At 41.6% G+C, this 25117-nt stretch overlaps 1 protein-coding gene across 4 annotated transcripts in view; it reads left to right on the top strand.

Annotated features, from left to right (window-relative positions):
• The window catches only part of DIS3L2 (DIS3 like 3'-5' exoribonuclease 2), a 204361-nt gene that overhangs the window by 55277 nt on the left and 123967 nt on the right, over positions 1–25117 (top strand). For all 4 annotated transcript variants that reach the window (XM_026070976.1, XM_026070977.1, XM_026070975.1 and 1 more), the window contains 3 exons: positions 9020–9254; positions 22211–22314; positions 23503–23750. In XM_026070976.1, coding sequence (XP_025926761.1) covers positions 9020–9254; positions 22211–22314; positions 23503–23750 — 587 coding nt within the window. The remainder of the gene's footprint in view (positions 1–9019; positions 9255–22210; positions 22315–23502; positions 23751–25117) is intronic.

Genomic DNA, 25117 nt, shown 5'->3' with positions numbered 1-25117 from the left:
TACAAACTGGATATCTTTCTGCAGTAGTTTGCTGAAAATCGAGTGATTTCAGAAAATGTTATATTTGAAGATGTAACCTTATGTTGCTCTCTGACTCTAATCCACCCCTCTTGAGTGATTTATTCTAGGGACTGTGCATCATAGGTTTTGTCCTGGCACCCATTACTGTAGTGTTGCTGTGCCTGTCCACATTACCAGAAAAAGATGGCTGGGAGACAGTTTTTTAAAAATATGTTAAACCAAAAAGAAAAGAACACACACACAAAGAAAAGAAAACCAGTTCCAGTTAGCAGAGAGGGTTTGCTGCCAGTGTGGATGGGGCATAATTTGATTTAAATGACTTTTGAAAAACAGTTTTCAAAATTGTTCCATGCATTTTCTTCCTGGCTACTGTTGAAAATATGGAGCTGAATATTTTCTGTGATGTTTCAAACCAGTATGTTCTGGCAACCTCATTGCTGGGCCCTGTGCATTACACTCTTGTTTCCAGTTCGCTGTGGCCTGGAGTGCAACACACAGCTCATGAGATGCACCAAAGTGGGAGGTCTTGCAAGGAGCAGGCAATAGAAAGACCCAAGGTACAAGGAACATTTCACCAGGGTCCAGCAGGGTGGCTGCCAGTTCTAAGGGCCTCTTTTATGAAAAGGGTTTGCTTTTAGGAGATAGGAGGAACTGTGTGTGCTTAATCAGATTTTGTGAGCCTGGCTGTGGGGTGAGAGTGTAGGAGAAGGTTGATTCCTGTGTGTTAAAGGTTGGATGCTGAACTAGATTTTTTGCACCTAATCTGGGTCAAACTTTTCGCGGTTGAAAGATTTGTTGTGCAGATGGTGGGATATCAGTGTTTTAACTGCGACAACATATAGCTGTGCAAGAGAACAGTGTGTGGGTTGGGAACCTGTGGCTGGGATACAAGGTGTTTGCTGTTTCACTTTGGTTCCAGGGACTCCTGTATTTTGGGGAAAGTGTGTGGAAGGGTCAGTGCAATAGCAGTAGGCACTCTGAAAATAGAGGCTGGTTTTAAGCCTAGCACCAAATCAAATCCTGGGGCTGGTAACAGGAGTAGAAAGTGTGGAACAAGTTTGTTCATCTGGCCATAGTAATACACAGCTCTTTCTAAGGCTGTTGGAGTCCTTGATGGGTTGCCTTGTCTACAAGGGATAGTGTTCCCTGCAAGCAGGTGTGAAGACACTGTGCTTCCCCATGTCTCACTGACATTGTTACCCTCAACATGTCTATATATTGCACAGCAGCTCTGGGATGCAAATCCCATCATGATATCTCACTGGTATCCTCAAGTATTCCTTGGGAAAGGTTGTAGAGACCTACTGTGGATCTATTATGAGCCTTTAATGACTTTGCTTTCAAAGCAGCTTGGAGTGAGGACCTAGTTTGTGTCCAAATATTTCCTCTGCAGGGCAGCACCTCATCTGGAGCTTTGGGATGGTGTGATCCACACCATCAGTGCCGTGGTGGCATAGGGTACCTGTGCAGTGCAGGAAGCAGCCATTTCTGTTTGACTGCTATTTCTATTCCTGCTCTTAAGCAGTTGCTAGAGGGCACAAAAGGCAGGAGTATGCAGATGGAGCTGTTGAATTTATTGTGTTGTAGGACAACCAGATGAAATGAACCCAAGTGCAGTGGTGCTGATCGTATGACTGTGTATGCAAAAGGCAGCAGTGAAAGCCAGACTTGGGAGAGATGGGCCCAGGGAGACCACAGCGAGGTGGCAGGAAGGGGATGAAGGCAGGAGGAGACTTCAGGAGAGACGGGAGCAGAAGCAGTTGTCTCCTGTGTGGTGATAATGAAGTGCTGGTAAATAGTTTCAGAGGCAGACTGTAGGTGTGGGACAAGGGCCAGGGCAATGTGAGTATGGAGCTTTCAGAGGGAAATAAGTCAGAGCCCAGATAGGGAGTGGAGATGCATGGGGAGGTGACAGTTCTTGTTTTGGCTTTAGGATTCAGAAAGGTGAGTCATGAGTATTTCCCCTGTTGTTGGCTTTTCATTTTCTTATTCTAGTTATTTGCAGAAGGTGGTGAGTGAAGGACTTGAACTGGACTTGGAGGGGACCTGTGATGTTTAAGTACAGACTGAAGCAGGGAAGGAGGGTGAGAGAGCAGTTCAGGAACAGAGGCTTACTGGTGGCTGCAGGATGAATTGGTGAGAAAAGGTAGCCCTCCGGAGTTATGTTTCTGTTGCAGCTAACTCTGTGCTCGGGCCATAACTCTCTTCATCTGAAGGAAGTTCTTCAGTGCTTTTTTCAGACGGGACTGACAAGCTCCGTCAGGTACTTGAGGCCTTGCAGAGGCTTTCCGTAGCACTGGTAACCTGCCCAGCTCTCTCTGTGTGTAGGCTTAAATCTCTTGTGCTCCACTAGTCCTTCAGCGCTTTGCTGCAATCCCTGATGTGCTCAGGACACACAAGGCCGCCTCTGAAGAGCTGCACAGCAGCATGGGTTACACACAGCGATGGGGTGCAGCTACCTGGTGGTAGGATGGCTGATGAAGGCAGGAGAGAGAACTTGGAGTCTAAGTTTAACGGGCGTATTGCAGATCTGTCTGTACATTTTGTTTTGAAAACCCATGCGTTAGGTCTTGTTTGTTTGTCTCCCTTTCACCTCTCACCTCCTGCAGCAGGGACAAGTCAGAGAAGAGCTCCGAAAAGGGCCATCAATTAATGGTGCTGCCTCCCTCGCACAGCTGGTGGCGGCTGCTTCCAAGGAGCCTTTGCATGCTCAGCTCCCTTACCCCTTTGAATCCGCAAGCAGGAGGACATTTGGGTGACTACTGTGACAGAAGTGTGTGTGGAACATCTGGGAACAGCAGAGCCCACTGAGGAGCAGCAAATAGCCTTTTCTAATCAAGAAGAGAGATTTTGGTTTGGATGTTTGTACGCTTATTGCGTCCAATGTGATGTGCCTGGAATGTAAACTATACTGTGCTGTATAATATGAAATAGCTATGCTGTTGGCCGTTAGCAAGTGTTTCCAGTGATTTAGAATTAAAAGATTGTAAAAAAACTAACCTTATTGTTATTTTAAAAGTAATCCTATAACTGCTCCTACAGAGACTCATTGCTTTTATTGAGCTGTCTTATTTGCCAGAGCTGGTTGGTGTATGTGAGATTACAAAGAGAAGGAAAGGTGACTGGGAAAGGTGGTTTTCCTCTTATTGGAAGTATCTTCCTTTATTTAGCCAAGAACGAGCTAGAAAGCACCAACCTTTTGGCTGCTCTTTTCAGAAGAGCAAAGCTCTTCCTTGTTAATATTTATGATAGCTTGGCTCTAGTGTGTATGTATGAGCTGTGACAGCATCCTCATGTCAGCCAGGCTCCATTCCTACTCCCTTGTGAGTGAACATTAGGGAACCAGCTTTTAAGTGAAGCCTGTTTAATATGGCAGAAGCTGGGAGGCTAATAGATGCAGATGTTCATGATATTGGTATGAAATGTGTTGTTTGTATTAGTATTGTGGTAGCAGTAGTCATTTTAAGGATGAGATGCTGATTTGGTTCAAAGCCCCCGTTTTCAGCTGTCTTCCTTTTGAAATAACCTTTCATCCCATTTCTGTTTCTCAAACTTGTCGCCTATCTTCTGACCAAAACTTTTGTCTCTTTACCCACTATTGAGCATAATAACTTGTCTACACCTAAAGCCGAACTTGTGTTTGGCTAAAGTATTTTTGCAAGAAAGGCAYCCTACCTTGATCTGCAGACCTCAAGAGAGCCTTTGGGCTGAAGATCTTATTTCGCTTATAACTGTTCCAGTATTTAATTCTCTCTGTTAAGATGTGTGCTTTCTGCCTGAAATGAATCTTTCTGTCTTTAGCTTCCACCACTGGTGAATCTAGCTGTGCCTTTCAATAGTAGCTTGGGGACCTCCTTTGTACCTAGTCCGTTTGCCCCACTGAAGAGAGTTACCATTAATGGCTTATTGCTTCTCAAATCTTCACAAGTTAAACAGTTTGGGTTTAATTACTCATTATGAGGTGTTTCCTCTGGATTTTGACTGACTTGGGGAGAAGAGGTGTTGTGCTATATCATCTCCGCTTTTCCCCAATGTCCTTATGAAAATGTGCACTGCATGCGTCTGTTTCTGTCTCACCAGTGCAGTATTACAGAGCTAAGATTGCATTTCTGTTTCTACTACCAAGGATCCTATTGCTGAGATTTTTTGTTCGTTAGGAGCCTTTCACATTCTTTCAGAGTCAGTGGTTTCCAAGATAGGCCCATTCACAGGCATGTGTTGCATATTCTTAGATATTTGAGTTTGCTTTTGGCTATTCTCAGATGTTCTGGAGTCAGATCAGCCTGATTCACTAATTGAACTTGACTGCTCTGCAAGTCTTTGTCATTCACAAATTTTATTACCAGTGACTTAATGCTTAGTTTCAGATTATTGAGAATGCTTGGCCTGGTACAGACCTCTCTGAAATCCCACCCAACACCCAATCCCCAGTGGATTGTTCTGTGTTCTATTGTACTATGTGTATTTGCGAGTTCCCCACTGCATGCTCGTTTTTTGGAGTGGCGGAAAGGCTGTCTCCCAGGGCGTCTAGCTGACCAAGTTTGGCTAATCCGGGAAACAGCATAACCATACTCCTTCATTGTGTAATCTAAATCCATTTATTAATTATTCTAATAACTAATTCTAAAGTCATGTATCTATTTGCTGTTTCCTTTTAAATGAAGGCTAATGCTGTCTTTGAACTTCTGAAGCAGTTCTGCCATGGAAAAAAGTGCAGCAATTTTGAAAACTGAATGCATATAGTTGGATATTTTAATAAGGATTTAAGATACTTTCTGCTTGAAGTAATGGTTATGTCCTGGAGCATGTGGGACAAGTTTGACCTGAAGAAGTCCAGTAACAGAGTGTTCTAGTGGAAATGTCTAAAATCCAGTATTTTTAGTTTCTCTTTTTAATACCAGCATTTTGACTGAAATGAAAGACTTTACAGTTCTTGAATCTGTGGCCAAAATAGCTGTATAGAAGAAGATTCCACTTTCTTACCTACTGAATGTTTTCAATGGAGGAGATCTCTCCATGTCTCTCTCCACTAGCTTCTGCTGTTGAAAGAAGGCGCCCTATGTGGAAAGATCTTAGCTACACAAGGTGCATAGGTCCAACTGTGTCTAGTCTAGCAGTAATCCATATTTCATCCTCAGATCTGTGGGGATCCATAGATTACTTCTAAGGGCCAGAGTTGAGCAATAAAGAAAAGCAGCCCTAGTGGTATCGGGCTTAAATTCTCTGTGTGGGGTTGGTGCCTCTGTTGGAAAAATGTCTAGGGGTAAATAGCTCAAAGACAACTGAAAATCACTGGTCTGGTCCAGTAGTTTGAGATTATAGACACACTGTATGAGTTGTTAACTATTACTTGATGTGAGAATAAGCAGGATGGGGCTGTGTCCATGTGCGGATGGGAGGCTGCAAGCGGAAGGTCTGTGGGATGTGTGGCGCTAATGGGGCAGGTGCAGGATTTCTCCTGACCAAAAAAGAAGTTTCTCCTGTAGCTCAGGAGATAGCCCTTAATGCTTTCAGATGCACAGATTCCTACTTCAGTTTTCTGTTGGAACAAATTCCTCACAAGTAAGGACAATTGTTCGTTTGATGGTTACTTCTAGACTGGGCTGGATACAGCGAAGTAATCACCACACTGTCCAGATTGTACATATTCACGCCAGGATGCACTTGCCCACTAGCTGTTTTTTATTACATTTATGGTTGAGATGGGACTTTCATTCAAAGATCTGGTGTTCAGTCAGCTATGACTTTACAAACTGATCACTGTGGGGCAGAAACTTGATGCTTGTTCAGTGACGGATGTTTAAAGTTGGAGGAAAATCTATTCAGCCATTATCTTGAGGATCAGATATTCAAATAAGCAATTGTCTCTTAATGAAATACTTATTAAAAGGTTGTGGGGTTTTTTTGATTAAAGAGCATGCAAAAATAATACAACCATAAGGCTGACATTTCACTTCACAAGTCAGGAAGTTTAGGGTTCTTTAAGAGACTTTAACTTTACATCCTGGGATGTTAGCATGGTAATAGGATCATTCATTTCATGAATATGCAGCCAGGGGAGATTCCCGTCTTTTGGGTCCATGCAGAGTGAGCTGCATTGGAAAAGAGCTAACTCTATACTGCACATTTGATAATGTGACAAACTTAACCAATTGTGTGTTTAATTTATTCTGCATCTCTAATAAGTATTGGTACATTCTAGCTGTATGCATTATTGCATGTATGAGCTTCAATAACATAATAGGAAATAAGTACAATATCATAAGCTTCTAGTTTTTTGGAGATGCTGCTCAAAAGAAAAGTTAATCTGTGCTGTTCAAATGTGCTGCTGCTCAAATACAGAATGATCCTGCTTTTTAGCATCTGTGTAATGCACTCTTTGGCTGGCAACTCTTTGATCACGTTAAATGGAATAATTATATCCATCGAGTGTCTGATTTTGCAAAATCTTATGCAGCTTTCCAGTCTTGTGATGTACAGCTTCTGTAAATTTTTGATGTGATCTAAGAATTTTTGGGTGAAATTCCCTGCTCTGTTATGTATGAGGTCAGCCTGAATGATCTGTCTTGGCCTTAAAAGGAAAACAAAATCCTATGAATCCATGCTTGACAGCATCTGGACTTTTTGTTGCTCTACACTGTGTGGAGGTCATGGTTTTGCGGACTCTGGAAAACTTTACTTAAAAATCCATTTGCAAATCTATGAGGAAATGTGTGACTAGGGGCTTAGGTAGTCACAGTGGGAATATTATGCTGGCTTGTGACAGCAGTGTGTATCCTTTAGCTTGGGGGAAGCATGGTAATTTTAGTGTATACTGTTTAAAAGGAAATCTCTATCTGCTGTCTTATTTAATGCAACATAAACTCTTCAAGCACTCTTCAACTAAGCATTAGAAAAGCACTCTCTATCATTCAAATATATTTGGTGTTGTGCATTACATATAGAAAGATTTGTAATTTAGCACCCGGGACACATCTTTTACTGTCCAAAGAACGACTTGGAAAGAAAGAAATTCAGGCAGAGCCTGAAGGGGTTGAAGAAAATGAACTCCTGCTGCAGTTGCACACTTGCACACATCTGGTGCAATTGAAATTTAAGAGCTGAATACATCTACATCTGACCATGGTAAGGTCCAAACATTACTGTTGACACTAGTTTTCTTTTTGGATAGGCACACTGGCAGAGTCACTAGCGTGTGGAGCCTTGTCAGCTCTCTAATCTAATAGACTGTTCTTGCCCAGACCATTGTGTGTGAGTGTTTTATGTACTGAATGCAGCCAGCTTTAATAATCGGCCATTTTCCCACCTTCTGCCAAACTTTTCCCCTTTTTTTTCAGGATTTAATGTTTGATTCAAAATCTGCTATGGTAACAAATTATATACATATTTGAAAAATGAAAATAAAGATGGAAAGCAGAGTCACAAAAGGTAACAGGAGTTCAAAATAATGTCATCTTAGGGCTTTTTTCAAAGACTTGAATTCAACCCCATTTTAAAATTGATTTTATTTCTGTTACATATTGTAAAAAGCTTACAAAGAAATGGGTACTGCTTGAAATCATGACTGTAGCTCTGTATATTTAAAGTGGTGAAAGTCTTGCCTGTACAGCTTTGATCTGATCTATTTGCTTTTTAGTTACTAGACTAGAATTTGTGAAGCTTTTTAGGTGGCATTTTTCTCACTTGATATGGTTGTCTTCAGCTAGGACCTTTTGAGGCTATTTGTGCTTATTGCTAATGACTAAATCTGTCATATAAATTGTTACTAAAAGCTTCTCCTTATATTTTTAAAGGGCCCTTTACTTGCGTTTCTGGCAATGTGAGTTGCTGCTGTCATGTTCTGGGTTAGTGATACTGYGAACCTCGGAGGAGTGTCTCCCGGGAGTTTCTTATTCCATGCTGATCTGAATCTCGCACTGAATTACTGCAGCCTGAGTGAACCTTAAGCACTGCTTTTGAAACAAAAACCTGGATCTAGGTTCAAGGACCAGATGAGTGCCTGAAACTAGCTGTTGGTTGCATGAAGAATGCTAATAAAGGCATATTTATCCAAGGTGTGAACTATTTTGACCTTTATAACCTGAGATGGAGCAGTTCCTGCCTTGTTCGTGTGCAGTGATGGATGCCATCCAGGTCTGTTGGCTGCCTTAGCTTAGAAAAAGCTTCTTCATGGTTTTGCTTGACGTGATAATTATGCACGTGGTTTCTCTTCCCCTTTTGCTGTTGCTCCACGTCAGTGGAAGAGCAGCTACATATTTGTAGCAATGGTCATTTACTTGTCTGGATTATCAGTTAGCTAGTGGTTAACTAATATGTACTCTGAGTTCATTCCTCTGGATGATTTAATTGGCAAATTTGTATAGGTGACAGCAATAATTCAATGCCTTTAACAAAAAGACAGGAGCCTAAAAGAAATGTAAAGGTTGGTGCCTTACCAAGCTTCCCTTGAGCACTTCCTCCTCAGGTTACAGGACAGAGTGTTCTCTGGTTTGTATTTTTTTTTCGGTCTGTTGCTAACCGTGTGTTGGGGAGGTTTCCCCAAGGTGAACTTTGACATGGTCCTAGCATTCACTGGAACTGTTTGAGTTTTGGGACTTCCCAGGACGATTAGTATATCTTGCTTAACAGTGGCCTAAGCAGCTCATTAAATTGTAGTGTATCCTCCTCCTTGTCTGTGTTTACTCCCAACTTCTGGAAAGCTGATTAGAGGCTTGGCAGGAACTGTATGGTTATGCTCTAGATACACTTTGGATACATTATTGTCACAGTCGAGGTATTACAAAAGCCATGCCGTTCCCATCTTTTTCCTAGTGAGGTACCTCTTTTGATTGTGCAATATCTGTGGCTAATTACATGGCAATTGCAGTTTGCCACCAGCCACCCATAATTCATTCTCAGCTCCTTGGGGATGCAGATGAAAAAGGAAAGATAATGTTTTCTTTCTTCAGTCCAGTGATTTAGCTTGCCTCTTTTTTTTTCCAATCCCCTGCTCCTTCAGGTAATAAAGCCAGATGGTAGTGACAAAGAAACAGAAGCCACGCATGAATCAGATGTCCCTGAGGATATGTTGGGGACTTGCGTTCCTCAAGAGACAGTGAAAGGCGATGCTAAAAGTCCGGATGTCATTATAGAAGCTCAGTTTGATGATGATGATGCAGAGCGTGGACAAGACCACTTGCAGGATCTGTTGGCTGAAGACATTAAGAAACTTTCCCTGGATACTGGTGAAAAGGGTGAGTGAATCAGATTGCTGATTTCAACCTTTATTTGAATAAAGTGTTGACGTATTACTTTGTTGCCTTGCTTTGCTCCAAGATATAAAATACAGGCATAAAGGCTTAATGCCTTATCACTTCTATCCCTTTCTGCTAAACTGCCTTCATGGTTTTGAATGGATATTAAGGACTGGGTTTTATGCGGCTTTGATGAAAGTAAATCTGTGAAACAGAAGTCACACTTCTAGATTTGCAATTCTCAGGGCTATCTGGGGACTGCTGGTTGCTATTTCATTCAAGACATTGCTGTAGCAGTTTCTTTCATCACAGCTTGGCTGGCCAATCTGTGTCTCACTTTGGGGATAAGAATATATTTCCTTGGGGGCAGTTAGGTTTGTTGCTGTTTTCAAACAGTTGAGTTATGAACAACTTAAAGATTTGGTCCATTTAAAAAGAAAATTGCTCTAAAACCTAAAGCCAGTTATGTGATCTGTTTTGAAGGCAACTTATTTTATTCTGAATCCCATTCAAACCATCAAGTGTTGCTTAGGGCAAGATAAAATAGGCTCCCCTGTCCCAAACTATGCTATGTTGCTCTTTGCATGTCCTTTGTGGTACTAAATCCCCTAAGATCTCCCCTCCTGAAGGACGGTGTGTTGAAAGGATTCTAACAATTGGTCCATCTAAAGTGTGTCTTCAGCTATTGGTGAAAAATCTGCAGAACAGATATTCTGGTGCATTCTTAATGCACATCCCAGTTATCCAGAAAAGAAGATGGTGGTAACTTAGGGCTTAAGCAGTTATTGATCTTTGACAAATCTTGCTGTTTGTTGTAAAGCTCTACTTTGTGTTTTCCTGTGGGATTTCTTTTGAAGATGCTCAGACCTCTGCCTATACTGTTGGTAGACTTGCATTTTCACACCCATCTGTTAGTAGAAATGGAAATAACATTTGAGTAGGAGTGTTGTAGTGTATATTACGAAACACTGGTTTCAGCTGATGAATGGAGCTGCCACCTCACCAGTTCATGATGCTGTTTCCTTCTGGGTATCTCCACTGTCTTGGAGATTACTTGAGTTACTGCCAAGGTATGTGAATCAACTTCCATCTTGCTCTTTTACCTTCTAGCATAAGGCTTGAGTTGGGAGTTAGTGGGATTGTCCGCTGATGTTTTACATAACTAATTATTAACCCCATCTGTTTTGCAGTGTTGGACAGTCGGTTCTAGTTGTGTACTGTTGAGCTGCCCCTTTGATTCCGTAATTCAAAATCTCCTAATGTGCTATGGACTCACATGTCTGTTGCATCTCTGTTTTTGCTTCTAGAAGCAATGCAAAATCAAAGGTCAGAGAATGCATTCTAGTTTGATGCCAGTATCTAAGATAAGTACAAATTGAGCAAATGTTTTATTTTACCTGTATAACTGTGCTTTGATGTGAAGGAGTCACCTGTGCTTGATGGGAGTTACTTTTCTTGTTGCTTTGTAATCCCTCAAGATGTTCTGGCATAACCTGTGCTGGAGACTCTCAAATCATCTCTTACAGTCTATGCCACTTGAGTCTATTTTGCCATTTAATTCCATCTTTGGAGAATATTTGTAGGGCAAACGGTAGATGAACTTATCTACACAGTTGAAATCCAAACTACCTCTCCATTAGAGCTGCCTAAGCCAACTGTTTTCTTCTAAGTCCTCTCCTTGTTCATCCTTAACAGGCCTTCTGGTTGGTGTGAATGTGCCAGTTAGAGTTCTGCTGAGTTTGTATTTTGCTATCACATCTTTTAATAGCTGCTTCAGCTGCTTTGGCTGTATCACCCATACAAATTTTTCTCTAGCTTCTTCTTGCTCTGCTTTTTAATGCCCTCTTTTTTTTATACATATAAAGTTTATGATGCTGCTTTTTCTGAAGGTGTTTTTGAGCAGTTGATGATTGCTTTGGCTTGTTTCCTGTCTTTCATGCAATTTCTCATATCATCACTTATCCAGATTTTAAGTCTTGCCTGGAAAACAGCTATAGTTATTCTAGCATCAGTGATAACCATCATGAAAAAAAAAATCCTGCCAAATTCTACCCTCAGGACAGCCAGGTGTGGCTCCAGTGCATTTTAAAAGGACCAAACATACACTTTTTCAAGGCAGAATTTAGCCTCAAAGGATGATATCTGCTGGACTTCCTAAGGCCAGCCGCTGGAATGTTGTACCAGCACATGAAGGCAGAGTGATTTGCAGGGTTGGACTGCAGTGGTTGGAAGTGCCCTTCCTTGTGTAACGTTGGCCTCTCCTAAGAACATTGCTTGGCTGATGGTGCCTGTTGTACTTTTCTTTCAAGCTAACTGTGTATGAGGCTTCTCCTTTACGTTACCTCCCTTCTGCTGGAAACAACTTACTGCAGCAGAATAGAGGTGGATGGGAGATGAGATTCCATGGGGAAAATTCCGTGCTGTGCCACCAAGATCAGTGTTTTATTTGCTTCCCCTGAGCCTAGCTTTGTAGAATTCATTGCACGAACTCATTGCATGGAGAAATAATCTGTGGCCGGTGCAGCTCTCCGATTAACATTTGTAGTGGGCTTCCCCCCTCTCCCCCCCAACATAGTGAAGTCAGGCTTCAAGCTGAATGAAGATGCAGTCAAGGATATCATGTTTAATAAAATCAAGAAACAGTCCCTTGCGCTCTCACCCACACGTGCTCTCTGTCTATTTATGTATGTGTATGTATATGTGTGCATGTATATATAAAACAAAATCTGAAACAACCAAAACCACAGATTCTTGGGGGTGAAAAATATCAATAGCTAACCCAATAGAATAAAAAAATGAATTTTATTCACTCTGGGGAAAAAGGACTAGAGGAAAAACACAGAGCCAATTGGCTCTAGATGTTACTAGATGGTGTTCAAATCTCTGTGCGTGTATACGTGTTCTGCAGATTGCTCTGTCTCAGTTGCAAGATGGCTTTTGTCCTTTCTGACAGAGGAGTGGAATTACATAACATCTTTGTTGTTGTCTCATTTGTTCCATTGCTGATGGTCAGAATGAACCATGAAAAATAAAAGTAGACGTGTCATTAGAGTAAGAGCACTCTGGGTCAYGCTGGGAATGCAGGCTGTTTTGATATCTTTTTTACCCTGGCCTGTGTCCCATCCCTCGTGGTGGCTCTGTTCCTCTTCAGAGCACCAGTCCTTCTCTCCATCCCTAGTTGCACACTGGCGCAAAGAATTCCAGGTTGGCCCTTGCTGTCAGAAGCTCTTAAGCATGAAACTTTGTGTACACTGATTATTATGGTCCAGGTTTAGGTGGGCTGAATTTCTCTGAAGTCATTGTATCTTGGGCTTCTTATGCTTCTTTGGAGCTTCAAGCAAACTGCTAGGAATTCTTAGGCTTGGTGCTGCAGGCTAAGACTCAGATGTCCCATCTGTCTTAATGAAGTACTGCAGTTATTGAGGGTCTGAGGGCTGTGCTTCCTGTCCATTTCTTCCTGAGACCCAGAAGAGATGGGATAAACATGAGGGAAATCCACAAAACTATGAAGAGACCGGTACATTCAGCCTGATTCTTAGCCCATGAAATTTATGAAAGTTCTCATGCTCATAAAAGTGTCTTAGTTTTGCTTTGCTCAAGGATGTTTAAATAAAAGCTTGTAACTGATATCACTATGCCAAAAGCTGTCCCTGTCAAACTAGTTTGCTCTGCTTTTCTGAACTCTTCTTGCTAAGTTGTGTTAAAGATTATCTTCAGAAAAGTGTCTGATCTAGGAAGCGATGAGCCCTTTTCTCTAGCAAGCAGTTCCACACAGAGGAGCAATGTTATCTTGTTTAAAGTTAGATTTTCCTAATGTCAAACTCTAGTCATTGGATTCAGGTCTGTCTTAGCAAGGCTGTCAATCCCTTTCTTCTTGCATTTTCAGCTGCTATTTCCAAGGTGTAAATATCTCTGCACACTGACCAAACCTTCTCTTTGTTTTCTCTTAGCAAAGAAAGAATGAGCACCCTGAATGTCAAATCTGAAGAAAGTTTCTCAGCTCCCTTGTTAGTGTCCTTTGAAGCCTCTCTAGAGTTCCTATGCCCTCTTGAAATGAAGGCGGAGAACCAAGCATAGTATCCCAGCAATAGTCTTAACAATACTATGTACAGAGAAAAGATTACCACCAAATCCTTCTTGGTATTTCTTTTTTTGCTTGCAAGTCCTCTGTGCTTTAGTTTGAGACCTCAGCTTACTCTGTGCCACTGCTTTCCATAAAAGTCATCCACCATTGGACATAACCTTTGCCAGATGTGTGATTTCTTTCCTTAATCCTCATTCACATTCACTATTGGAACAGAGGTGACCTAACTTACCTTATCAAGTGACAAGCCTATGACTTGTCACTGCTGTAAAAGGATTTTCATTATACTCTATTTCAATATGTAATAAAAAAATAGAAACTTTTCTGTATCCTTCTGACGCAGGAAAAGTGCAAGATGTTCTGTACAGAATATTTTATGATGCTGTATCCATCCCTAGACTTGTCACATGAGTTTCATACAAATGTGAGCTGCCTCTTGTTGAATATTGAAGTCAGATTATTCTGTTAAAGAAACATCAGCAATCAAACAGTAGCAGCTACTTGTACTCTTGAGAATGGCAGCTGTGCTCATAAAAGTGTGTTAGTCTTTCTTTGCTAAAGGATACTCAAATAAAAGTTTGTAAAATGGTGTCACTGTGCCAAATGCTATCCTCRTCAAACTAGTTTGCTCTGCTTTTTTCAGCTCTTCTCATGAGAGATCTTACTTTATCAGATGCACAGAATATCCTGCTTCCCACGGGGTGGCTCACAGAAGTTGGTGGACTGGCTGCCCTGGCAGCAGTCAGATAGCTGTGTTTGTTCAGGATTTCCACTTGCTTGCACCTACGCTTCTGCAAGTCAGAGTCTGTGTAAGTGTCCAAGGCTTGCTCACTGCCTTAAAGTAACAAAGTTTGAATAGAAATAGCTTGTTTGCAAGCAGAGTAAATTGAGAACAAACTCAGCCAATTGTGTGAGGAAAGTTCAAATAACTAATAGTTACTAGGTAAAGTCAATACAATCTGGGTTGGAGCTGCTGCGGGACTTGGTCCTGTCTGTCTTCCTGTTCAGCATTGGCCAGGTAGACTCTGGTCAGTCTCTTTTTCAGTCAAATGTGACTGTCACAGTCTCTAGTAACCTTAGTAAGTCAGAAATTATAAACTAAAATCACTTGGTGACCAAATTGCTATTGACTGGAGGCTGTTACTGAATATCTTGGGGTTGCTTGACTCAGTGATAATGGCAATATGTGGTATTTGGTGCTTGTGCAACAGGGCCATGTAATAATGCAGGAATGGGGTCTGTGCTTTTTGGATCCTTCAGCAAGGGGGGAAAATGTATTTATAATCTACAATATAAGTCTCTGTGTTTTCTGCTCGTGCATCCATGCTCTGTTTTGTGCTCTCCCTCGTGCTTTCCTTTTTTTTAGTGCAAGTAGGTGCCTAGCTGTTTTTTGTGCCTTTGGATGCTTCGCTTTGCACCAGGAGGCCTTCTGCAGTTGSTGTCTCGTGTTGGGGTAGGCAGGGTTTAGACAGATGCTACTATTTTTCTCCTCCTTGGCCAAATCTGTTGATAGGGAAAAGAAGATGATAATGAGTCTGTGTAATGTGCTGTCCCTCTACTCTGCTCAGGTTCCCCCTTCTTTCAGTTTAGCTGCCATGAAACCTGTGACAAACTTGGAGCCCACCGACCTCACTGGCTGCTAAAAGGAATAAATGTTCTTCTCCCTCCTCTTCAGAGACTCCCGTTTACTGAGTGCTATTAAGGAGTCTTCTCTCTTTTTTCCTAGCCTCCAGCCTTCTGGAGATGGATTGTCTCCACTGCATAGCTCTTAACATTTCTAGGCCACAGCGGAGTGAAAGCTCACCAGGAAATATTCTCAGTTACATGGCTTTTAATAGAAATCCTTGAGGTGGAACTGTCAAAAATCAGATCAGTTTCACTCTGCTGAAGCCTGGAAAACCAGCAGAGAAGCTGGAGCTGTTTCAGCTGCTTGAGACAGCTCTGCATTAGTTTATCCTAAGTTCATGTTTGCAAGTCTCTGGTGTTAGCTCTTTTGGTGGTTACTATGAATTATCTTAAACGAGAGCACGGAGTTCTTTTAAAACAAACAAACAAACAAAAAGCACAACAACTTAAGAAAAGTGTTCTACTGGTGTTGAAGAAATGGGGCTTTACCGTAACATTGATTAAATGCTACAGGCTGAATAAGCTTCAGTTATTCTTTTGTTGCATAGCTGAAGTCTGCAATGGAAGTTAATGTTGTGACAGCTTCTTATGTGCTTCTTCCCAAGGAGGTTATCTTGACCCCTAAATGACTTTTCAAGCAAGGCAAAAAAGAAAAAGAAAAAAAACTACTCATGCAATTAGGTAACAGGAATTAGATCTAAGTTCAGCGCATGACCATATGTTCCTGAATTCACCTGTGTTTCTCCCTTGAGTTACAAGTTTAGGTCATGTAAGCAAGAGGGCATGATACTGAGAATGAGTGGTGGGTGTGAAGATAAACATATTAGAGTATGATCATTGTTAGCAGCAAGACTTCCAGGATGAATCAGATCAAGATTCATTCAACTAACGTATTTTCCATGTAATGGTAAATTTGGACACAAACACTTCAGGAACAAATGCACATACAGGAAGGAAGAACATTTAAATAGGCAAAATATTCAATGGAAATGTTCTTGTAACGTTTTAATTTTACTTGTCCTTAATTTAATAAAACTGTGTTTATGGAGACTGCAACACTACCTGATTTTTTAGGAGATTTAATTCTGCTGCAGTAGAGCTTCCAACCCCGCAGTTGACTGGCAGCTTCTCAGGGACATCAGAGGGTCAGGAGGCCTGAATACCAGTGCTGTGTTTGTAGTAATTATGGGATATGGCTACCAAGAGAGATACCATTTGATCTTTTGGGCTAGGTGGCAGCTTCCCAAAATGATCTTGATTCTTTGTTGTGAATCAGGCTTGGAGGAGTCTAAGGAAAAGTGACACTTCTATCTCATCATTCTGCTATCTCCTCCGTAATGCCTAATGGAGGTGGCTAAACATAAGTAAATAATTAATTGCTTGGCTGAGTTGTGTTTGTAAGGAAGCCAGCTGTACTCGCCTATTCACATAGCCTTTGTTCTGTGTTATTGCAGATGTTTTTTTGCTGTATAGATCTATTATGCCCTTCCTTTTCCTCTCTGAGGGTCTCCACCCATCTGTGTGTCTTTGGAAATCTTGCTAGTCATAGGAATCTCCTACTCCTCATGTCTGGTGTGCCATTGGGCATGCAGATGTGTAAATTCAGGTGTTCAGACATGAACAGCTGTGGCAGGGTGAGTCTGTTTAAATGAATATTTGAAGAAAACATCTCTCGAAGTTGTTCTTGTTCTTCAAGCACACGGTTCTGCTATGAGACAACACAGGACTTCTGCATGGTTTGGAGCTGATTTACTTTTATATGTGCAGAGCCCTCCTGTGCTGTATACAGGAGCTGTTCAGATGATTTTGGACAAGCTGCTCTTACCCCTTGTTAAATCCCAAAGCTGYTGGCTTAACAGTCTTGTCACAGTGAACTATCTACATCCCCCCCATCAACAGTGGAAAGCTACATGTGTGTAGATGTACATACTCACAAAATGCTGCTTCTTGCATGGTGTTTGCCCAAGTACAGTATCTGGTGCCAAGTGAAATGGTCCTTTCACCATCATAGCAGTGACAGAATTTCAGGTTGAATGCCATTGCGTGTCCTTCTCGCTCACAAATTTTAAACGCATTGTTGTTTTCAGTCAAATTTTGCAGAGGGGAAGCAGTCTTCAAGAAGTGGAGTTCCTGTAGGTTTTGAGGCAGCGGGTGGTTGGGGAGGAAGAAGATGCTGAGTGAGCTCACTTTTACCTGCATCTTGCAGACTCCATGTGGGAGAAATCTGCCAAGATCAGGAGAAGCTCAGATCTCCTGCTTTTGTAGATACTGAAATAYCAGGGACAGATTTTATTTTTCTAAAAATCCAGGCTCATTTGTTTTGACTCTGTTTTTTTTTGTTTTGTTTTGTTTGGGCTTTTTTGGAAGGCAGGACCAGGTATGAATATGAACCATTGTTTACTACCAGCAATTTTGTGTTCTAAAAAAAAAAGCTGTTTTGTGCTAATAAATACTGGTGACAGAATATCATATTAATTTCTAAACAGCACCACATTTCCTTCTCATTATCTCTAAAAAGGAAGATCACAGCAGTATAGTGTAATTTGGGGCAAATCTGTACATGTGTTTGTATATGCTGGTTTTTTTGGTTTAAGCGAATTTTCATTTCCATATGTCTCATATTGATATAGACCAAACTTCCAAAAATGCATATTTTTTGTGTGACATACCATCCTTGAGAGGAAATTTATAATTAATTTGTTTACATCACTTTGTTTATATGTCTGATACTAAAACACAATATGTTGAAAACTGCATAATGAAACAATCATCAGAAAACCTAAGTGTTGTTACTTCTTTAATAAGCAATAAACTTTGCTTTTGAAAGGTTTACAGATGTTCTGGAATCTGAGCACCAACCTAAAGTGTAGTATTATGGTTTTTTTAAAAGCTTGATATCAGCAGTGTCTTCTGATGGGATTCTTAGATATGCTCATGTGAAGTAAAACAACTAACTTCTTAAAAAGTTTTTTTTTAGCTAAAGTAGCAAACATTGAACTTTAAAAAAAAAAAAAAAAAAAAAAAAAAAAAAACTCTTGTTTCTTTCTGTCCAGAGAGGGAGGGTTTTTTTTTTCCAGTCAGTTGTTTTTGAGATCTGAAACTGTGATATATTTTCGCTTGCAAGTGGATATTGCATCTTTAATTGTATTCTTTTTGGACAGAATTTCAAATTTCCACAGTGACCARTGCAAACCTAGTGAAAATAATTTTGGATCTGTCACAATTAATCAGAATTCTAGTCTGATGACTTTTGGTCCAGTTTGGCCACCTTTTGATGTCATGGTAATCTAATTGTAAAAGGAGATTTTGGGGGCTTAAAAAAAAAGTTTGACCTAGGAATGGCTGTCAGGCAAATCTAACTGTACATTAGAGCTGCCTAAACTGATCTCTTACAGAGGGAGGCAAATTCCACAATGTCCTGGATCTACTTTGTCGGTAATAACTTAACTAATTTGAGAGGCTTTCTTATTTAGTGCCTAATTTTTTTTAAGTAAAACTATTACAATTTTGGTTTGTCAGATAATCACTGAAAGGAAAACACTAAGGTTATAATACAGTTTCACTGGATCCTAGCTGCTTAAGTGTGTTTTCACTGTAAGATAAGCTTATGAAGTATTGCCCAAGCTAACATAGTAAATCTTTTTCAAAAAACATGTCTTTGCTCCGGGTGGAAATATTGAATGGTCATTGGATAACCACTACAGTAAAGGGGTCAGAATAATTCATTTTTAGTTTGGAACATAAAGCAAAGAGTTTTTTCCCACCTCCTCTGTCCAAAATGCTGTTTCTCTTGCCAGTTAACTCTCCTTTAGGATTACCTCTGTGGATATACCCTGTTGTGGGAGATGTCAAATATCCCAGCTCAGATCTTCTAAAACATCAGTCTCTGGTGGGGCCCTGATACCCTTCTGTCTGCCCACACACAGAATTCCAGCTTCAGTGGGAAAAAGGGAAACACGCAATGAAAGAGAGGGTCTGTCGCAACCGTATTTATCAGGACTTGGGTATTGGACTCTGTGACAGTTTATTGCTGTCTTGATACCAAGGCCTCTGACTAGTGATTTCACAACCGAGACAGTAGACTTTGGATCTGGGTTATAATTCTCCCTTCTAAACGGAGAGGTTTGTCATTAGAGAGCCCTCATTGCTGGTGCTCTGCTGATGTTGACCTGCAATCATTAGGTGCAGCCCTAGTGCCAGTAAATTTCTGACTTCAGAAGGAGCCAGCTACAAGCTATAGGAAAGTCCACATCTGTTAGTGCCAGGGGTACAGAATTCCTCAGGTGTCTTCTTCCCACTCCCTTGTTTCAAGAGCATTGCTCATCAGTAAGTCTATGCAATGATACTAAAGCTAGATTAAGAAAGATGGGCATGAATGAGTATGTGGCTGGGATGGTCTTTCTTCATTTGTTCTCTTGACAGTTTAGTTGTGGACCCTAACCTCTATCTGCTGGCATCTCATTCTGGGAGGGATACTGAATTTGAAGAGACCCCTGAGGAAGAAGGTCCTCTCCAGCTGGCCAAAGGCCCTTGGGTGATTTTGACTGTGAAATAAAAAAGTCAGGTTCTACCGTGTGCCACAGAGTTTGGATGTTTTCTAGTACTTGTTGTAGGTTCCCGGGGCTCAGCTTTGGCAGAGTGAGGTGAAATGCTCCAGTCCTGCCTATTCTTCATCCCAGGCAAAGGCCATGCCGGTGCCCCATACGCTGTCCTCCTAATGGCAACTCTGGGGTGCTGTGCTTTCATGTGTGGCTATGTGATATCTTCCAAGTACACAGCTGCTGGCTCCTTTTTTTGACAGGGAAGGCTGCTTCAGTGAAAAAGTGCAAGAGACTTTTTGGAGAAACAGGAATTGGAAAGGAAAGTGGAAAGAAGTCAGCATTAATAAGGGCATATTCCTAGAGCATGGCTCCCGGTGCTTTTCCCTTTCTCGTTCTTGTCTGTTGTGCCTTGAGTCAGTGCTGTCATTCCGCTATGCTGTGAAAGCAGTGAATGCAAACCTTGCTTTCCAAGCACGTTTAGATCTGGTTTCTCTTCCAACTAGTATGTGCCGTTCAGTGGGAGAGAGTTCATTCCAGTAACCCCCTGGGCTTGGGTCAGGTGTGCCTGAACCGTATGGTCTTTGGAAGACTACCAAATCCTCACTGCCCACTGCGCCTGCCAGTGCTTCTTTGTTTCAGATCGTCCCGTTCTTTGTCCGAGCTGTCTTTATGGTTGGCACACTGTAAACTCATGACTATTAACTGATGGCTTGAAAAATTTTAAGAAAACAAAGGCAGCTCCTTGCTTTTATTCTTCACTGACTTATTTCCTGATACAACCTCTAGCTGATGGAGATCTTACAGGAGCTAAACAAATGAGGTGCGCAACTTAGGTATCCCCGTATTTCAAGCTGTTTTTAGTTATCCAAGCAATTTTTTCAAACTAGTTTGTCACTATGAAACGCTATGGAGGTTTTATCCCTTAGTAACCCTTGTTATTCCAAGTTGAGCTCACTTCACATGGAGAAATAAGAAAGGGGATTGCTGCTGGTCATAATACTCTTTTTTTTTTTTTTTTTCCCCTGAGGGAAAAGTAGAAGATTTTTATTTTTAAACTGCTGCATGTCTATATCTGTTCTCTCAGCCTTGCTAGGAAGTCAGTAAAGATACAATAAATGAAATGGAGTCGCTTAGGTTCTTCTGAAAAAGATTGTCTCTGGGGAGAGCCCAAATCTGAAGAGCTTCATATCAAAAGGCAAAGCTGGGGATAATTAGCAGCATATGAAAACCCGAGTATGTCATTAGAACGATAGCYGTCATTGTCAAGCGACTGCTGCTGTAACGTTGCCTGAAGGCAAACCAGTCCATCGGAGATGGCATGACCATCTGTGAACATGCCCTCGCGATGGCGGTGCACAGCCATAACCCTCGGGGCTAGCTGCCGACAGAAGAGCCGCCCTCCCAGGCCCACATTAGCTCCCGGCCGCACTCGGGTCCCCGGCTCCCCGTGGCTGCTTCGTGCTCCCGGCAGCTGCGGCGCTCCCCGTGTGGAGCCCGCTCGCCCTTCATCCGTCATGTTGCCAGCAGCTTCCGCGGTGGGGCCCTGCGGGACAGATGGGTGTCACCCGGGGGCCTGGGGCCGGGTGTCACTGCTGTTCTCCTTGAGGCTTTCTGGCGCGCCTGTGAGCACTGTTGGCCTCCTGGAATGCAGTCGTCAGTGCAATGTTGCTTTATCTCGTGTCTTCTAAGGGAAGTAGTGACAGCTACGTCCCTTGGAACTTGCAGTCAGCGCCCCGGTCTCTTTTTAAGACAGCAGATTTCTTTTGAACGCTCAGGACGTGACTTTAGCACGTGTGCTCGAGATGGRTGCTATTTCCATAGAGTGGAAAAAGGCAGGCGTCCTCCACAAGTCCTCCAGCAAAGGGCACGTGGATGTTTCCATCCTAAAAACACTTAGAGTGGTGACCATGGGCTCTCGGCAGTAATTTGTTTCGCAAGCGCCTGGTCCCAGCATTCTTCCTCGTGGCAAAGATCACTTTGGCTGTTTGTAAATACTAAAAAGCATTCAGTATGCCAGCTACCTATAACAGATGCTTTCAAACTCAGATACTTGAATATTTGAAAATTGTGAACTAGAAGTTAGTTGGCAGTTGGTTTAAATATTCTTGGTATCTGGTGAAGGAATTTCAGGGAGAGGGAACGTGGCTCTTTGTCATGCATAGTGATTACTTTCATAAGGCCTTTTAATAATCCTGGTCCAGAGCCAAAGAGGGTCAACTTAGTAGATACGGTTTCAGTTTCTAAGATAAACATACATTTTATAACTTTGCATAACATTTTTTAAGGAAATTAAATATTAAATGAATATATGTACGTAAGGGACTATTTATATAATATTAATGACTCCAGCTAAGAAATGCCAGGAAATTCATGCAGTTCTTAGTGTTTAATAAATAGAATGTGTTTTCCACCATTTTGTTTATTATGGCTGGTACAGTGGTACTTGTAAAGTTTGGGTTTATTTTGATTTTTGTTGTTTTTCAGCAGATGTGCACAATAAGTGAACATATATTTGCTCTTCATTGTAGTCTGGAGAAATAATAAATGTTGTTTAATGCTTAGCTATTCTAACACTTAAGAGATCTCTCTCATTGCAGTTAGGACTAAAACATGCACCTTATATTGTAATTTACTGCAAAGGACCAATGTAAATTGGTGATGGAAATGTACTACAGTAACTTGTGTTTCTTTCCTGTTTGATACAGTGAAGGCTGTCGGGATTGGTGTGCACAGAACAAAGCAAGATGATGTGCCCAAGGTGAATGATCCTAAGCTTCTTCCAGATAAGTTTCTTCAAAGGACAGCTAAGGTAAGTCCATGTAGGATGACAAGCAGGCATGTGTGTGCATGTGCATCAGAAGGAGCATTATGCTCCAAAAAGCTGAACTAGACCACCCCGGCCTCCCTGTCATCTTCCATCTGTTGGTCTTTGAATCTTGTTCACTGTTGCAAGAAGAATAATCGTTTGATCTGATAAAATTCAAGTGTCTTGTTATTTTAACCAATTATCATAGTTTAAATTCCATTTGTTTGCTGGGCAGAATTACTTAGCAAGATTCAGAAAAAGATTGGATACTAATAAGAATGTCAAGATTTCCAAAGTTGTCAGAATTAATTCTTGCAGCCTTTGGAAAGACTGTTAGGGCTGTTGGTTCAAGATCTACGTCAATCTCTGAATGTTAAGATAAAGACCACTGAGTCAGACTGGGTCAAGTCTTTCCCACATCTTGCACTTTCCTCCACAGCCACTGGTTCTGGTCCCTATTCTGTGCTGGACTGCCCTTTGGTCTCATCCAGCATGGCARTTCTAGTGCTCAGAATTGCACAGAGGTGCCACTCCTGAAGCCTTCTGGAAGGGTTCTTTTGTATAAGTTTAGGAAATTAGCTATATTTCTGTTACCCAGTGATTTATATACCCTGGATGAACACCTCTCTGGAACAATTACTTAATGATACTGTAATTTATTTTTCTTTTCAAAGCCATCTTGTACAAAGGTAAAATAACCCCTAACTTCAGAAAGCACAGAGAGGAAAGAACTGCCAAATTCCCCACAGCACATCCTTTCCTGTGGTTAACATTGGATCCGCCAGAGGCACCRGTTTTGAACTGGCCTGTTCTGCACTGAATGTTGAAATCACAGGCCGAGGATACAAATGAAAGATTTTACAGGAGTTGCTTGTATGTTGTGGCTAATTCTCTACATTTGGAAGCATCTGCTTCTTGTCTGGTTTTGTTCTGTAATCAAGAAAAATGCTGTAGAGAGCTAGCACTTGGAAGGCACTTAGCTCTTCTATAGCCGTGAGCAAGATGGCAAAAAAAATACATTGTAAATAGGTACTCAATTAAGAAATGTGCGCGCGCGCACACACGGAAAACATGATACAGGCTTTCTGTGAACTTTCCAGATATTCTGCTGAGCCTCTGTGTATCTCTGTTCTGTTACGGAAAACAAGTTTCTCTGAAGGTATTAGCTGTAGAAACCTTTGCCTCTTCCAGGTGGTGTATATTTTGGAGAAGAAGCATTCCCGAGCAGCTACAGGCTTCATCAAGCTTCTGGCAGACAAGAACAGTGAACTCTTCAAGAAGTGTGCCATGTTCTCACCTGTGGACCATAGAGTGCCTAGGGCCTATGTGTCCTTGGCTGATTGCCCTTCAGACTTTGTAAGCAGACCTGAGGACTATTCAAATACGCTCTTCATCTGTCGCATAGTGGACTGGAAAGAAGACAGCAACTTTGCAACAGGGTATGTGGCTGCCACTGGAAGTAGAGATAAGATTTCTAGTCAGGGTTCTTAGTTTTACTTAGTTTGATACATGCAGTAGAGACAGGAATCTGTTAACAAGACAGGTGTCTTGCATCCCTCTTATAGCTGGTGAAGTAGCTATGATGATGCTAAGGATATCTCCTTGCTAGTTAAATCTTATGGCTACTTAAAGTTAGTTTCTTTTGATGCTTCCTTCAGTGTGCTGGCACATCGCAGCATAAATGAGTGTAGAGTCTATGCTCAGGCAAGCTTTTAGTCTGGAGGGAAGAAATACAGGCACTTGGCCTGACCAGCACAGATGCGCTAGGGTGCTGGGCAGCCTCTTGGTCTTTCCTCCCTTTGTGCAAAAAGAGTAGAAAGCATGTAGCTGTCTCGCTTCTGTTGGAGGAATGTCAGTGCCTGTGAGGCTCATCTTTGTCTTTTTAAGCCCTTACTGATATGAAGTAGAAAGTCTCAAGTTTTGTGGTATTTAAATTTGCTTCACTTCAAAGAGCGCTAGAAATCAAGTCGTTGCTCCTGAAAAAGAAGGGTGTTGCACACTGTACTTTTTAGGAGGGAATGTAAGGCCCCTCATGCTGTCCAGAGTTCATATCAGAGGTACTCTCATGAAGGAAGAGGTTTTAAAACAGGACTACTCAAATGGCTGATGCTGGGCTCGATCCAGATACCAAGTTCATTTTGCCTTTCCCTGGGGAAAACCCTGTATTTCTCAGTATTTTTGTGCTCTTTTGGGAAAAGCTGCAGTGCACCATGCACCCAGCTAGAGCAGTCCCACTATTTCCTGTAGAGTAGGCCTCGCTAAATAATGGTGGACACAGGTAAATTTATGCAGTTATCTTGGGAAAAACTGAGTAGCCCTGATTTATTAAGTGATCCAGAGTAGATAATTCTGAGCTATGGCAATGCTGTGGTCAAATCTTAAAGGTGATGGGGGTCTGGATGTGATCTGGATGTAATCTGGAGTATAAGCCGTACTGGGAGTGATAATGGGAGCTGGGCATATAGCCACCTTTCTCTTCCCCTTGCAAAGCTGTTCTGATGGGGTAGCACAGATGATGCACAGTGTCAGATAGCAGAGAGTTTTTTACTGAGTCATCTCAGCTCAAAACTGGTAAAACTTAAAAATTATATAAAACTTTTTTTTTTTAAAAGCAAGTGTGTTGGCACGGGTCTGTCAGCTCTAAAACTAAAAGTAAACTAAACTGAAGCCCCTGTTTCCCTTGAATATTTAAGTTTGTTATCAGTTGCGGCTGCTTTGTGTGCCCAGGAATAGCAAGTTCCATGTGTACTTCTTGGGAACCACGTGAGCAGCTAAGTCGCTCAGTATTTCCTAGCTAAACTGCAGT

The sequence above is a fragment of the Apteryx rowi genome, unplaced genomic scaffold (assembly GCF_003343035.1).
Source record: "Apteryx rowi isolate R43461 unplaced genomic scaffold, aptRow1 scaffold_32, whole genome shotgun sequence".
In the NCBI taxonomy this organism is placed as follows: domain Eukaryota; kingdom Metazoa; phylum Chordata; class Aves; order Apterygiformes; family Apterygidae; genus Apteryx; species Apteryx rowi.
Note: the sequence above shows the minus strand (reverse complement) of the source record. Positions and strands in the feature narration are given on the sequence as shown.